This window comes from Monodelphis domestica, chromosome X (assembly GCF_027887165.1).
Source record: "Monodelphis domestica isolate mMonDom1 chromosome X, mMonDom1.pri, whole genome shotgun sequence".
NCBI classification, from domain to species: Eukaryota; Metazoa; Chordata; class Mammalia; order Didelphimorphia; family Didelphidae; genus Monodelphis; species Monodelphis domestica.
The window spans coordinates 57,876,567-57,891,977 of NC_077235.1; the positions used below are offsets into that span (position 1 = coordinate 57,876,567).

At 42.7% G+C, this 15,411-nt stretch overlaps 1 protein-coding gene across 6 annotated transcripts in view; it reads left to right on the forward strand.

Annotated features, from left to right (window-relative positions):
- Window positions 1-15,411, forward strand: part of TENM1 (teneurin transmembrane protein 1) — an 864,097-nt gene that overhangs the window by 772,863 nt on the left and 75,823 nt on the right. For all 6 annotated transcript variants that reach the window (XM_056808890.1, XM_056808889.1, XM_056808891.1 and 3 more), the window contains 2 exons: window positions 5,586-5,606; window positions 8,059-8,291. In XM_056808890.1, coding sequence (XP_056664868.1) covers window positions 5,586-5,606; window positions 8,059-8,291 — 254 coding nt within the window. The remainder of the gene's footprint in view (window positions 1-5,585; window positions 5,607-8,058; window positions 8,292-15,411) is intronic.

Genomic DNA, 15,411 nt, shown 5'->3' on the forward strand with positions numbered 1-15,411 from the left:
GACAGAGACTCACACCTGCAGCCCTTTACCAGAAGCACAAGCTCTGAAAAAAGAGCCCCGCATTGTGGGTCTCAGCCAAATTGATCCTCCTAAGCATCCTTACATAAAATGAGGACGTAACTTAAAAGGATGCTGGGGATGTAGCTCAGGTGTGGCAAATTTTCCATCTGCACAAGATCTAGAAATCAGTTGGAACTGAAAACATTTGGCCTTCTTTCTGAAACACAGAAGAGGCCTAGGTGCTGGCAGCAGGATGAAAACAAAAAATGATAATTTGCAAATATGGAAATTGCTAAACAAATGTTTGTTATTGTATCACCGTGACTTTTATTTTTTAGGTGTGTGTGAAGATGTTTGGCACTTTATTATATCTCTCTGCTCCTATTCAGCTGACTCCTATAAGGGAGTGAACTCTCAGAATAAAAAGAGTGCGATTCTGTAGGGAAGCTCTTTGAAAACAAACAAACAAAAGTTAGGAACATTGTTCTCAGGCAGACACTTCTCATTTCAAGTTACATTTAGAAAAGAGTCCTCCTTGCCTTCTGATCCTCATCTCTTGGCCTTCCATCTCTCCCTCACCCCTTGCTTCTCCTAAACCTTTCTTGAACCCTCACTGGGACCTGCAATTCCTCCTCTCCTCCCAATTCCCCTGAGCTCTGGCCCCTCTTTCCTCTTTTGACAGTCTTTATACCATAGGTGACCGCATCCCTTCAATTCCTCTGTCCCTGGTCCTTTGCCGAACTAAACCTCAAGCTATGCCCACCCCTACCTTCTCTTTTTAAAGCCCATATGCTGCCAAATAGGCCCACAAGTGCTCCATGTCAGGGAAGCCACTCTTTCTAACTGCAGCCATGCTGAACTTTTCCCACACTAATGTAGTCAGTACTATTGATTGCTGGTGGAATTGTGATGGAATTAGAGATCAAGGCCTCCTAGGTTCTTCTGGTCACTGCCATGTAGTGAGTCTATGCATACATGTACATATATGTGTATACATGTAGGCACATACCTACATGTATACACACACGACTGGCCATTTTTTTCATTTACCCATCAAGAAAATCATTACATCTTGAGAGCAGTTTCTTATGAATCTAGATGTTCAAAATACTTTGAAATCCTATTGCGTTTCCTAACATCATTCTATGACCTTAGACTTATCCCTATTGAGATGTTTTCTCTCTACCAGGTTCAAACGCTTTCATTCATACTCTTGCACCACGTGGAATAGAATCCCAGGATTCCAGATTTCGATTGGAAAGTAGAACCTCGGAGGCTCCAAGAAACAAAGGCATTTGCCTAGCTCACCCAGGCAGGTGGGAACAGGTCTGAGATTGGGACCTAGCTCCTTTGATTCTCAATTCAGCTCTTTTCTGATTATCCCACCTCATCTTTCCTTGGCCCTTCCCCTTTCCAGATATTTGGAGCTTCAAATCTCCTCCTAGACCTTCCACCTGCTGCTTCCTGCACTTTTCTCTTTCTTCCCCATACCTGAAGGTAGCACGCATTTCTCCCTGGGTCTTCTTAGCCTTCTCCAAGCTAAACGATGTCAGTTCCTGGGGTATCAATCTTTGTGTATTATGGCACCCTGTTCATTCTTTTTATGGGCATGGGGCCGGTTTGGGGTCTCCTGATTCTATCTGGAGAGATTTTTTAAAGTAAAATTATGTTCCATTATCAAAGACTTTGCAAGAATCCAAGTGTGTGATATCATCCTGTCCTCCTCTCATAGGCTCATTTAGTGATGCTACTAGAAAATCCATTCAGAGCGACTGGCAGTGAGTTGTGCTAAAGCAAGATGGAGCCCATGCTACTGTTGTTCAAGATTCTTACAGACTATGGAAGTTAAATGATTGCTAAGTCCAAGCCCCTGATTTTTACTGAGTAGAAAACTTCTCAGCCCAAGAGATTATCTGACTTGCCTAAACCAAGGTCAGACAGCCAGGACTAGAAAATCAGATTTCCCAGATGCCCACCCAGAGCCTCTCTATGCCATGCCTTTCCCTCTAGCTCTTGTGTGCTTTTCTAAAAAGGAAAGTCCTTTAGAGCAGAGGAATCTGGAGCTGGAAGGGTTCTCCAAGGACATCTAGTATAACCTCCTCCCCTTTGATTGAAGAAGAAAGTGAGGTCTAGGTGGTTATGCAACTTGTAAAAAGGGTAGTGGGGAATCAGGAAAGGCCTCCTGTAGAAGGTGGGATTTGAACTGAGTCTTGAAGGAGCTCAGGAGGCAGAAACAAGGAAAGTAAGCATTCCAGACACAGGGAGCAGCCAGGTTAAGGATGTGCAGAGATATGTCATGTATGAGGAGCAGCAGGGAGGCCAGTCAGTACTCAGGGATTATAGAATGAGTTTTAGGGGGTGGGATGTGAGGATGAGTCTCAGAGGGTAAAGTATCAGAAGACTGAAAAGGTAGAAAGAGGCCACATCATGGAGGACTTTCAAAGTGAAACAAGATTTTATGATTGAGCCTGGAGATGATAACACTGGAAGAACTGTCATTTCTTCTCAGGATGAAAAAGCTGCCCACCAAGAGGGCTAAGCTTGTGTGTAGATGTACTCGCATGTTGCCTATGAATTGTTATTTATTAGAGGTCTCCTCTCCCTAATTGATAGCTCCTCCTGCAACTCCTCAGCCTGCTAGAGAGCCTGAAGTCTCTCTTCACCATTAGAAGTTCATTCCTTTGACATTGATTGAATCAACCATAAAAATAAAAAAGCCTCTTGTAAACACAACACTATGCTGTTATCAGTCATTAACACCTCAACAAAGTTTAATTTATCAGATTTGATTTCACCAAAGTGACTTCTGGCTGAAAATAGGGCCTTAAGACACAGGAGAAATGAGTTTTGTTATAGAGGAGAAGAATCCAAGGCATGATAGATACATTAATTATAGAGAGTTGAGTTATAACCCTAAGTGGGTGACATTTTGAGGACTGTGGCTACCTGGAGAAAAAGACAAAGAAAGAGTGAGAGGACCCAAAATTCATGACTTTGCCAAAGATCAGCCCTAGCCAGAACTAAAGAAAGAAGTAGGCAAAGACAGGCAGAGGGCTCCAGAGCCGGAGGAGGTGGCATGGCATTGTGTGAAAAATAAAGATTGTCTTGTGTGGCATTGACACTGCAAACAAAGTCTCAAGCAGATCAGTAGAATACGTACCCCTACCAATCCCCTAGATCACCAAGACCATCTCCTACAAGATTTGCAATTCCTCCAACTGGTTGTCTGTCTGGAAGAATCCGGTGATGGCCATCAGTGGGAATGAGGGGAGCTGCAAAGAGCTCATCCACAATGGCTGGCACCTCAGCATGTTGAAAGGGGTTAGCTAGAGAGCAGGCTGGCTCTTGTAGTGGACCAGCTCCCACCTTAGAAATAAGTGTAGTTAGTTTACATCCTACGTCTGCATCATGAATAAGAGGGGCTACTTTGGATAACCCAGTCCATCTTTTCCATTTCACTCCCCACCCCATCTTGTCCTACCCACTCCTTCCTTGCTGCTCTGTCCTGTTCCATAGTCACAACTGGAATCAGAAAGTTCCAAAGCTCTTGGTAGACTTCCTTAATTCACTCAGCACTCCTCTCAGAGCCCCTGCCATGGACCTATGGCAACTGAAATTTTTGAGACTCAGCGGTTCTTAATTTTAAAATAATTTATTATTTGACTGGTCAAGACATCCTAATTGTGGTCAAATGACTCTCTTGACCATCATAAGATAAACAAAAACTCCCGGCCCAGGCAATTCTATGCATTTGGGAAGCTTATTATTCAGCCCCTCCCTTGGACATGCTAGGGCATATCTAATTGGCAATCAGCTAACTGGAAAGTGGTCCATGAGACCCTCAGCTCTTCTCCAAACTGACAGGTGTAGTTTTGCACGTACGCTGGCAAACTATCATTGCAGAGCTTTTTTGTTAGTCACAGTCTGTAAAGGGATCACATTTCTCAACGCAAAAACCTAGAGACTGGATGGAGCCGGATCAGGAATTCTCTAATATGCAGTAACTGATGGAGCCTGATATAAAACTAATACTATATATGAGCAATAAATTCTCAGAGGGCCTTATTCAGTGTTCTAACCTGTGTTTGCATGGGTCTTCCAGGACTTTGATGTACTCAGGTCCTACTATATTGGTTCTGCCTGCCACTGGCTCTCTTATGATTAGCAAGAAGCACAAGATGCCTTGTTCTCCCATTGTGCAATGAGACTTGATGAGAAAGCCCCTCCAACAAGAAGCCAAGAAAACAGTGGGATCTCAGTTATTTGGTCAGTTAGTCAGTTGACAAGTGTTTATGAATGGAAATTATATATATACATATATATATGTATGTGTGCGTAGTAGTAGTAGTAGTAGTAGTAGTAGTAGTAGTAGTAGTAGTAGTAGTAGTAGGCACTGATCTACACAGCAGGAGATATAGAAAGGAAAAAGCACAGCCCATGCCCTCAAAACTCTCACATCCCAAAGGAAGAGATCACATGTGAGTAACTAGAAAAATGGAGGATGCTCACAGTATAAATGGAAGACCCTAGAAGTGGAAGAGACCAAGAAAGGTGGGATCTGAGCTGGGTCTCAAAGGAGGCCAAGAGGCAGAAACAAGGAGAAAGAGTATTCTAAGCACTGGGGATAGTCAAGGGAAAGGCAATCAGCAATTCCCATTCTCCCTTTTAATCCACTGAGGCAATTTCCTGGAATTCTGCCAGTGACCAAGTTCCACTAGTTATGAGATTGCTTCTCTTGGAACATGATAAAATCAGGGATGACTTCAAATAGAGGCATTTGTGTGTCTTATTTTATTTTGCTATTTCAGTGTATGTAAAAATGTTCTGTTTTAGCTAATAAGAAATAACATCTTCATTTTTCAAAAATTGTTAATTATATCAGGGCAAAGCTTTAAAATAAAAATGGCTAAGAAACTATCTTGAACCTTTCTTTGAGCAAGAGTTGTCTGTCCCCAAGTCAGTGAACCGAGTACCTATTTTCAAGGATGCCTGCATCCTACTGGCTCTGGAACACCTTGCTTGTTGAATCTCTTTTGTTCATGTCCAATGCTGCCTGAAGGCAAGTCCTGTAGAACTAGAGAACCAAAAGGTCATCTCTGCTTCTCTACCATAGCTGATGACCTCAGTCTTCCATCCTTTACCCAGCAGGAAGCTCTACTGACTTGGGATCAATCAACTCAAACTATTGAAGTCACAAGGAAAACTCTCCTATCCTTAGACTCTAGAGCAGTAATAGCGAACCTTTTAGAGACCACATGCCCAGTCTGCACCCTCACACCTCATCTGAGCCACCCCCTTACCCCAGATAGGAGAGGGAGGAAGTGCTCCCATTGGGCTGCTGGGTAGAGGGGCAGGTCATATGAGAAACGTCCTCAGACAAGGTGGAGAGGAGGAAGGGAGCAGTCCCCTCCAGCATACATGCCATAGGTTTGCCAACACAGCTCTAAAGCCTTTTAATGGAATATCTCTGGTTAGCCAGGTGAACACTGGCCTTGATTTGTCTTGCCCAGTAATACTGACCACTCATTCTTTCATTCTTTCCTTTTGGCTGGCACCTCCTGGGTTCTATCATATGTGCACATTAGGAACAGAGATACCAGACACAGGTAAGTAAACTCTGTTTCCCACCTCAAGATCAATTACTCATAATGTCCTGACCAAGAGCTTTTTCTTCTTAAATTAACTGGCAGAAATTCTGTGAAATTTGAAGTTGTACTCTGAGTAGACTTCTTTCTGGTAAAGAGGCTCTACTAAGTGAAGCTTTGTTAGAGGAACTTGGAGAAAGTTTGGTATCCCAAAATCCAGAGGGAAAAATGAAAGCTTGAGAATTAGTATGTCCCATGAAAGCATGGTCTTCTTTGTGGGTCCTGGAGCTCTAGTTTTAGGAAATCCCACTTTCTGGAAATGGGCTCAGTACTTTCCAAGCTATGGGTAGGGATAAAGACAGAATTATGCGTGGCCTAGCTGGTAGTTAAAGAGAAGCGTCAGAAGCATGGCTGATGTTTCATCTGCGTTGGCGCAGTGATTGGTCTTTGGCCATGGTTCCTATTCCTTGCGTAGTTATAATTAACCTGAACCTGGATAATTTCTTGTCAGGATCATCCTAGTAGGGCTTCCTCTCATATCTGAGTTAGGCTGGATAGCCATTAAGGTTCTTCCTCACTCTCAAACTTTGTAATTTGGTGATTTTTTTTCCTACCCAAAAGGAATGATGGGGAAATGTGAAACTGTTCATAGCTCTGCAATTAGTTTCAGTGATGACGTGTGCTCAGTGTGTTTGTGCATTCAACTTGTCAAACCCTCCTAAATTACCTGGAATTGCAATGGAGAAAATTGAATTTGTTTACTCCTCAGAGCAAATTTTTCACCCCATGGCACTGAGAAGGTTGGGTTGCATTTATGTCCAGCTACGGCCTGAATGCCAGCTTTGCAACCTTGGTCATCAGGTTGCTTGCTAGGAAAACATTACACGGTGTCCTATTCATTCTAATCATTAATTGGTCATTTAACAATCTATGCGACTTGAACTAGCATGAATGGAGTGGTCTTTGCTAGGTTTCAAGACCTGGACTGAATACATAAGTTTAACATTCAGGCATCCTCAAATATAACATCAAGGTTGAGAAAGGCTCTTCCACACTCTCCAGTTGACCACAAAGGCTGACGGCCACTGTGCCTGGTTCCCAGTGTGTTTTCTGGATCATCTTCTCCATGGGCTTTTATTCATTTTCCAAAGGTAACACCGGCCTCCAAGCTCCCAAGCCCACATGGGAATTGGCACGTAGCTCTTCCATGGAGTTATGTCAACTCTGAATTTGCTAATTTAGCTTTCACTGAGTTTGTCAGCAGTCAAGAAAATGGCATTGATAAGGTTTTACTTAGGTCTTCAGGGCTTTTTCATTTTTTCAGTATCAGCCCACAAGACATAAAACCAAACACTCAAGCAAAAATCATTTGGAGAATCTTCACAATGGAAATTGTACACACAGACTTTCTTCAGCTGAGTTCTAATCTAACAACCTTGCGTACACACATACACACTCCCTTATCCCTTCCCTGTCATTGGGTGCCTTCAACTAAGGTTTGGGGAGAATTATCATTCCAGCTTCCCTCACAGGCATGGTAGGGATATTCAATAATGGATGAAGGTAATGCATTCCAAAGTGCTTTTGTGTGAGTAACATTTCCCTTGGAGAAAGGGCCTATAGCATCTTCCTAAACAAAGCATGATTCATTTAACTCTGTTGAAACTCACACAAAGTCATTATCGAAGCAATGAAGGCTATTTCCAGGCAGGGTCACAGCCCTTTCATCATCCTGGAAGGATGTAAGGAGACTGGAGATTGTGGAAGAGGAAACATCAGCTAAATATAAGGTTTCACAAGCCCCTCCCAGGGCCATCTTTGCTTTCACAATGTGCTATTGGCTGTGACTGCCAAGTCAATTTAGGGACCTGCTGGGAGCCTTTCCACTTTCATCACAATACCTCTTCTGCCAGTCCCAGTGCTGGCAACTGCCCCTAGAGGCCCCTGGCTTCCCAGGAGCACCAGTTTGCCCAGGAGTTTCTTCCAGCTCTGAATCTATAAGCCTCCTATCTATGCATTGTTATTCATGAATATATTTGGGGTCCAGGCAGCAAGGAAGACATCACATTGGCGTTGGATGTTCCAGTCCATAGAGAGATGCCAAAGCATATGTAATTACATTGGTGGCTCTTGCCCTTAGAGTCAGTAGACAAGATTTAAATGAATGTTGCATCTTTCAGAGTCTGGCTTACTTTCTAGCAAACTAGAAAGATGACTTAATAGGAGGTGTTAATCTCTTCTAATCCCTTCCCTATTACTGGTGAAATAAACAAACAAAAAATACTCCAAGTGTGTAACCTACTCATGGTGTATCTGGTTCATCCTCTTCATACAAGTGGACAATAGAAGCATGTTCAGAGAGTCAAGAACTGTTCTGTTTTTGACCAAAATCAAAGGGGTTGGGAGGTGGGGAGAAAGGAAGGGAAAGGGAGGGGAGGATAGCTTCCTAAAGCTTTATTTTGCTTCTCCTCAGCACCAGTCCTGCTCACAAATACTATCTGGCTGTGGATCCAGTGTCTGAATTCCTTTACCTCTCAGACACAAATACAAGAAGAGTCTACAGGTTGAGATCTCTTGGAGAAACCAAAGATCTGGCTAAGAATTTTGATGTAGTGGCGGGAACAGGTGATCAGTGCCTTCCCTTCGACCAAAGTCATTGTGGAGATGGAGGGAGAGCATCAGAAGCTGCACTCAACAGCCCTAGAGGTAAGAAAGTGACTAATTAGACTTCACAAAAGCACCAGAAAGATCACACTGGATCAGAACTCCAGACCATCCAGTTTGTGTCACTGGTGTGGGCACAAAGTAACATAGTGGATAGTCATTGTTGCCACAGTGAATGAATGAATGAATGAATGAATGAATGAATGAATGAATGAATGAATGAATGAAAAAGAATTTATTGATCATTTACTATGTGCTAAGCACTATACTAAGCCATCAAGATACAAATACAAGTAAGAAAGATGGTTCTTGCCCTCAAGGAACTTTGATTCTAATGGGAGAAACAGCACACCTTGGAGAAAGGTGGCTAAGGAAGAGCAATTTGGTTTGTAAAGTTGAAAGGGTTGGTAAGTGAGGCCACAAGCCCTATCCAGAATTAATTCAGTTATGGTGGTGGTTCCAGAACTGGTAGGGGAGGACTGGGTGAGAGGAGGGAGAGAAAAAGTAAGCTCAAGGCACTAGTCAAATCTATCAAGGAGATGCTGGGAATTTGGGAACAAAGTGACTCAGGTGTCTGGGAGTTTGCTAAAAGAGCGATGGTGAAAGGCAATCAATACCCAGAGAAACAGGGTCCCAAGGCAGAAGGTCCTCCAAGCCAATGGTACTAACCATTTTTGTGTGTCTTTGGACCCCTTTGGCAGTCTAGGGAAGCCAGTGGACCCCTTCTCAGGATGTTTTTTAAATACATAAAATGGCATGCATAATATTACAAAGAAAATCAGTTATATTAAGAAACATGTTGATAGCTCCCAGGATCAAAGCTTCTGGACCTGGTTTCGGGTGTGAGTGGTTGGATAGAAGAGATGGCCAGAAAATAGGTAGTAAGCAAAATGAGGAAAGTAAGAATATTCTCTCCGACATCCATAACGCCATGGACTGTATCTGTCATTAGTGAGTTTACCTACATCCTTCACAAAAGTTATTCTCTCTATAATGCAGCACCTCTGAGAAAAGTTCTAAAAGTTTACTCCCTGCTGTGTACAATAGGACTTTGTTGGTTTTGGTTTTGGTTTTTGAAGTTTCAGAGGGAATCCCCTTCATTTTTATGTCTGAGATCTTGTGGCCAAGTCAGTACTAGTCTCCCTCTCCTTCCCTTTTGTAATCATAGATTTCCATCATCTCCTCTCTGAACCTGTGTCTGTCTCATCTGAAGAGTCCTTTTTCCATCCTCGTAGCATCTTCCCTCTCCCCTTGGTCACTTAAGTACTCTCCTCTAGACTTTCTCCTGTTTATCTTTTGAACACTTAAAAAATATAATTCACTCTAGCCAGTCTTATGAAGATCCTGAGAAGCATGGTGTTAAGGGCAGAGGTCTGGCCTTAGAGGAGGGAAAATGTGAGTTCAGGTACTACATCTGATCCATGCTAACTGTGAGACATTGGGCAAGCCATCAAATCCCTCTTTGCCTCCCCACCCAGAGACTCTGAGACTTGGAGTTACAGATGAGATGGCATGGGAGGAGGACGTTTCCACACTAGTAACTCCCTACACGATGAAATCACAGCTCAACTCCCTCCAAAATTCAGTTTATTTATATCAAATGTCAGATGTTCTCTGTCTCACCATTTGACATTTACAACATCAGGATGAAATTCCATTTCCTTTCAGAATTTAAATCTTTCGTTTTTCCTTAAGGCCCATGTTTCCCATTAAGTTCAGTCCAATGGCTTTTTCCTTCTTGAATATCTTTCCCACCTAGAGTGCCTTCCTTACCACAGAGAGCTAAATGATGTACTCGATATTCTTATCTAGTTGTTTCATCTCCCCTTGGGGGCAGAGGCTGTGACTGATGAAGAGGGAAATATGAGAGTGGTGATAAGGTACAACCTTCTCTATATATTCACTCGTGTCCCACAAGCACCCTAAGAAGAAGTCAGATCCCAAGATGAAGATCATGGCACCATCAAGTTGGAAGGAACCTTAGAAATCAGCTGGCTCATAGTGGGCAGCTGGGTGGCTCAGTAGATTGAGAGCCAGGCCTAGAAATGGGAGGTCCTGCATTCAAATTTAGCCTTGAACACTTCCTGTGTGTGTGACCCTGGGCAAGTCACTTAACCACCATGACCTAGCCCTTACCACTCTTCTGCCTTAAAACCAATACACAGTATTGATTCTAAAAGAGAAGGTAAGGGTTTTTAAGAAATCATCTGGCTTGGCACCATAGTATCTCAGAAAGACCTAAATCTAAATCCTGCTTAAGTTATTGTTAACTCTGTAACCCCGGACAAATCTCTTAACCATTATCTGCCTCAGTTTCCTCAACTGTAAAATGGAGATAAGAATAATACTGACCTCCCAGAGTTGTTGTGAGGATAAAATAAGATGATGTTATGTGAAGCACTTTGCCAGTTGTTGATATTACGGTTACCAGTCCCATGATCTGATTCCTTCTTCCAGGAGGAAACTGAGATTAAGAAAAGGGGAAGCCCCTCATCCAGGGTCATACAGGTAGAATGAGGCAGGGCTCTGCTGGTCCGTGGTTGGCTGTCTCTTTGTGTGGATCCCCTCACACAAGGGGGCACAGCAAGTTCACTGGTCTCTTTCTTTGTGTGATTTTTTGCATCTGTTTTAATCCATTCTGGTTGTTTTTGTTTTTCTCTAAGGAGATACCTATCCCAGCAACCATCGTGGTGATGCTTCATGAAATGTCAGTTAGTGCCACATTTTTTCTGTGCATCCTCTAGCTTCCAGTGGCCTTTCCAGGGACCTGGCCCTAATTAGAGATCTGTTCAGGGCCTTAGTTCCTCATCACAGTTTCCTTTTCTATAGAATGAGGGATTTGGACCAGAAGATTACTAGGGTCCCTTCAAGCTTTAACTTATCTTTTATTTGCAGCTCTGCTGGGAGGTTTTTTAACCAGACATAAAACTTTCCCTTTATCATCATTCTCAACAAGGTTTTATTGAGCCCCTGCCATGTGCCAGGCACTTTACTAAACACTAATGATAGAAAGAAAGTGGTGCAGTGGACGGAGCCCTGGACAGAGTGGAGTCAGAAAGACCTGAGTTCAAATGTTGCCTTATACACTCCCTAGCCGTGTGACTCTGGATGAGTCACTATATTTTTGTCTGCCTTCATTTTCTCTACTTTATTTTTTAAACCGTTACCTTCCGTCTTAGAATCAGTACTGTATATTGGTTCCAAGGCAGAAGAGTGTGAAGGGCTAGTCAATGGGGGTTAAATGACTTACCCAGGATCACACAGCTAAGAAGTAGTTGAGGCCAGATTTGAGCCCAGGACCTTTTGTCTCTGGGCCTGGCTCTCAATCCACTGAACCGCCCAGCTGCCCCTATTTTCTACTTTAAAGTGGGGATCATAACAGCACTTACATCCCAGGGTTGTTTTAAGAGTCAAATGGGCTAGTACTTATAAAGTGCTTATCACAGTGCCTGGAACAGAAAGTGCTTTAACAAAAATGTTTTTCCCCTTCCTCTGTGTTTTGGTTCGTTCTTATCTCTTGAGATGTTAGCTAGTCCTCCTACCTTTGTGTCATCTGCAACTCTGATAAGCGTGGCGGCTTGGCCTTTTTTCCAAGTCATGGACAAAACCACTGTAGAGCAAAGAACGGAGCCCCCTTTCTTGGGTCACTCCACAAGTGACCTCCTTCTGGAAGCTGACACCAAACCCTTAATGGCAAGCCATTTTAAGCAGCCCTAAATCTGCCATACCCTACTATTGTCGGACAATACACTGCTCCGGGAGAATAGTATAAGAAGCTTTGTTACATGCTTTGCTAAAGTCTAGATATACTGTATCTACCAGTTCATCTGAAATAACCTGTTTGTGGAAGCCATGCCGGCTCGTTTTGATCACAGTTTCCTCCTTTAAATGTTCACTATTTTCTAGAATCTTGTCAAACATCAGTCAAGCCTGCTGGCCTTGTTTGCAGACTCCTTTCTCTGCATGTTTGTTTTAAAAAGAGGCAAACACACTTCCTGGGTCCTCCAGCTATTCTTCCATTTCCTGTGATCTTTTCAAATAACATTGACAGCTGCTGGGCAGTTATATCTGCCAGTTATGTCAGGATCTTAGGATTCATTGGGGCCTGGTGGCTTGAACTCATCTTGAGTGTAAGTTCCCTGCTAATCCTTTTTGTTCTCTCTATTCCAGCCAAAAGGTGATCCTCCTTCTCAGAGGACAAAAGAAAAGTAGTAGCCATTGAAGACTTGATTAGCTCAGTCTTCCCTGTCATCCATTACCATCAACCCAGCCACCCTAAGCACTACACCTGTCCCTTCCTTGACCCACCTCTTTCCTCCAATATGGCCCTTAAAAAACCTCCTTTGAATTGTTCTCAGCTTTCCTTTCCAGTCTCAGCTTACTCTGTGCTTTAATGGTCTTGATCCCCTTTTTACATTTAGCCTTTAATTGCCCTTGATGCTCAAGAGGGCACCACACTTTTATCTTCAACTCCTTCCCCCCAACCCCCATCTATACCACTCCTCCAATTTCCTGTCCTTGTTTTCATCTTCTACACATCTCTTCCTTCTACCTCTATATCATCATTTTGGACAACCCCTTCTTTTCCTCCTTCAGAAGAATGGCTTCTTTTTGGGTCTTCAGAATTCCATTTTTAAGAGCTTCCCACTGTTCCTAGGTGAGATCTCCCTTCAAAGGTATCCTGTCTCAGAATCATTCAAAGTCATCTCTCCCAATATCGAGACTCTGCCCAGCTTACCTATCCTCCATCAGAAACTGAAATGATTGCTTTCTTCCCCTACGCAGGTTCCCACCACTTCCACTTCAGGCACCACTTCAGTTTTTCCACTTCAGTTTTTCCTTTGTTGGTGAGGAACTCCAAAAGAGAAGTTCCCTTTAGCGTCCCCTCTACCTTTTGAAGGATGAACTTATTAATCCACAAAATTATAAGCTTCCCTGCTTTGGGCCCAGAAAGAACTCTAACAGATGTCTCAGTAATCAAAGTCCCAGGTCACAAAGGACCACAGATTTCAAGTTCTGACTCCTAATGCAGGATGCCTTTTCCACTACAAAAGAGCCCCGATTGATTCGACTGAAAGTGATAGTAGAACATTCTTAACCTCTCTCAAAATTAGCCAATAGTTCAATATGTGTTTATTGAGTAAATGTTTTATGTACAAGGAGACATAGTCATTGGCCCCTCTTGTAACATTTTTGGACAGAAAAGACTAAGATCGCATTCCCTCGTTGTACTTCTTCACTTGTGACCATATCAGATAACCTGGATTTAAGTATCATTTTTATGAAGGTTATTCCTTGATCTATAAATCCAGCATTGATCTTTCTCCTAAACTCTAGTTCTGATGATTCTTAGATGATCTCTTTTTGACCTCTTTCCCAGATCAGCTGTTTTTGATTTAATATTTCTTACATTTTCTTCAAGTATTTTTCAAGGTCTTTTCATTTTAATATTTCTTGCTGTGTCTCATCAAGTTGTCCCTTTCTGTCTGACCCATTCTAACTTTTGCACTGTTCTACCTTAGGTGAAATCTATTAGTATGTGTTCAAAGGTATGAATTTTCATTGCCATTCATTCTTCCTTAGATATTCCATTTATATCTCATTTCAATTCTTCCTTGTAGATAGGATATTTTTTCTCTAAGGCTCGGGTCTGGTTTGTGGAGTCACTCACTTGTTCTGGAAACATTTTGAACTAAATATCCCACCAATATCTCTAAGTCAACCTGTCCAAAATAGAATTAATTACCTTTTCCCCACTTAGACTTCCAAACTTGCTTTTTTTTCCTATTGAGGGCAACATTCTGTCCATTCAATCAGGCTCACAACCTTGGTCTCCCAATCCTTGACTCTCCACTTTCACTCATGCCACGTATCCAGTAAGTTGCTAGAACTCATCATTTCTACCTCCATAACATTTCTAACAAAGTATGTACCCTCCTTGCTACCCAAATAGCCACCACCCTAGTTCAGTCTCTCATTGCCTCTTCCTCCAACTATTGCATTAGCTTCCTAAATTACTTCCTTGCCTCAAGTCTCTGTCTATTCTTTTTTTAAACTCTCACCTTCCATCTTAGAATCAATACTAGGTATTGGTTCTAAGACAGAAGATCAGTAAGGGCTAGGCAATGGGAGGGAAGTGACTTTTCCAGCCAGGGTCACACAGCCAGGGAAGTGTCTGAGACCAGATTTGAACCCAGGAACTCCTGTCTCTGGGCCTGACTCTCAATCTACTAAGCCACCAAGCTACCCCCTCAAGTCTCTCTCTATTCTATTCCGTCCACCATACATCTCTCTAGTAATTTACTTAAAGCACAGGTTTAAGTATTCTTCTGCTTAATAAAGTCCAGGGCTTCCTTTATTGACTCCAGGATCAAATTTGAACTCCTCTTTTTGGCATTTAAAATCCCATCATGCTTGTCCAAACATATTAGCACATTATTCCCTTCTACCCACTTTAGTTGGCCAACCTGGCCTCACACATGGCACTCCCATTTCTAGGATTTTGCATTGATTGTTCCTTGATGCCTGGAATGCACACCCTCCTCATCTCCATTTCTTAGATTATTTACTCTCCTTCCAATCTTAGCCCAAGTCCTGCCATATTCAGGAGGACTGTTCTGTTCCCCGTGGCTGCTAGTGCTTGTCTCCCTCCAAATTGTTTTATATCTGTATTGTATCGGCCTGTATATGTACACATTGTCTCCCTTGATATAATGTAAGCTCCTTGAGGGCAAAGACTTTCACTTTTGTCTCTGTATCTCCAGGGGCTGCAACAGGTCCTGGCACTTGGTAATTCCTTTAGAAATCCTTGCTTGGAAGGGCCATCCTCTTACATTTTATACTGACTTGACCAAAATTATACACCTTGGAAATGGCAGAGGGGAATGGGGTTAGTCAATAATGGATCATAGAAGTAAGGATCTGAATTCTTAGGGGCATGTGGTCTCCATCTGCCAATGTGCATTCCAAGTGGTCGAGCCAAGGGCACCATCCACTTGCCACCATAGAGTCAGGTCTCACTTCTAGCCACAAATCAATGAATGAGCTTCTCATGGTGTCGACCAATTATAGAAGCTTCCACAGGAGGAAAAATATGCAAGAAGTCATTAAAATGCCAAATACAGATGGAGGGGGAAGTATCACTACTTGCTAATTGCTTCTT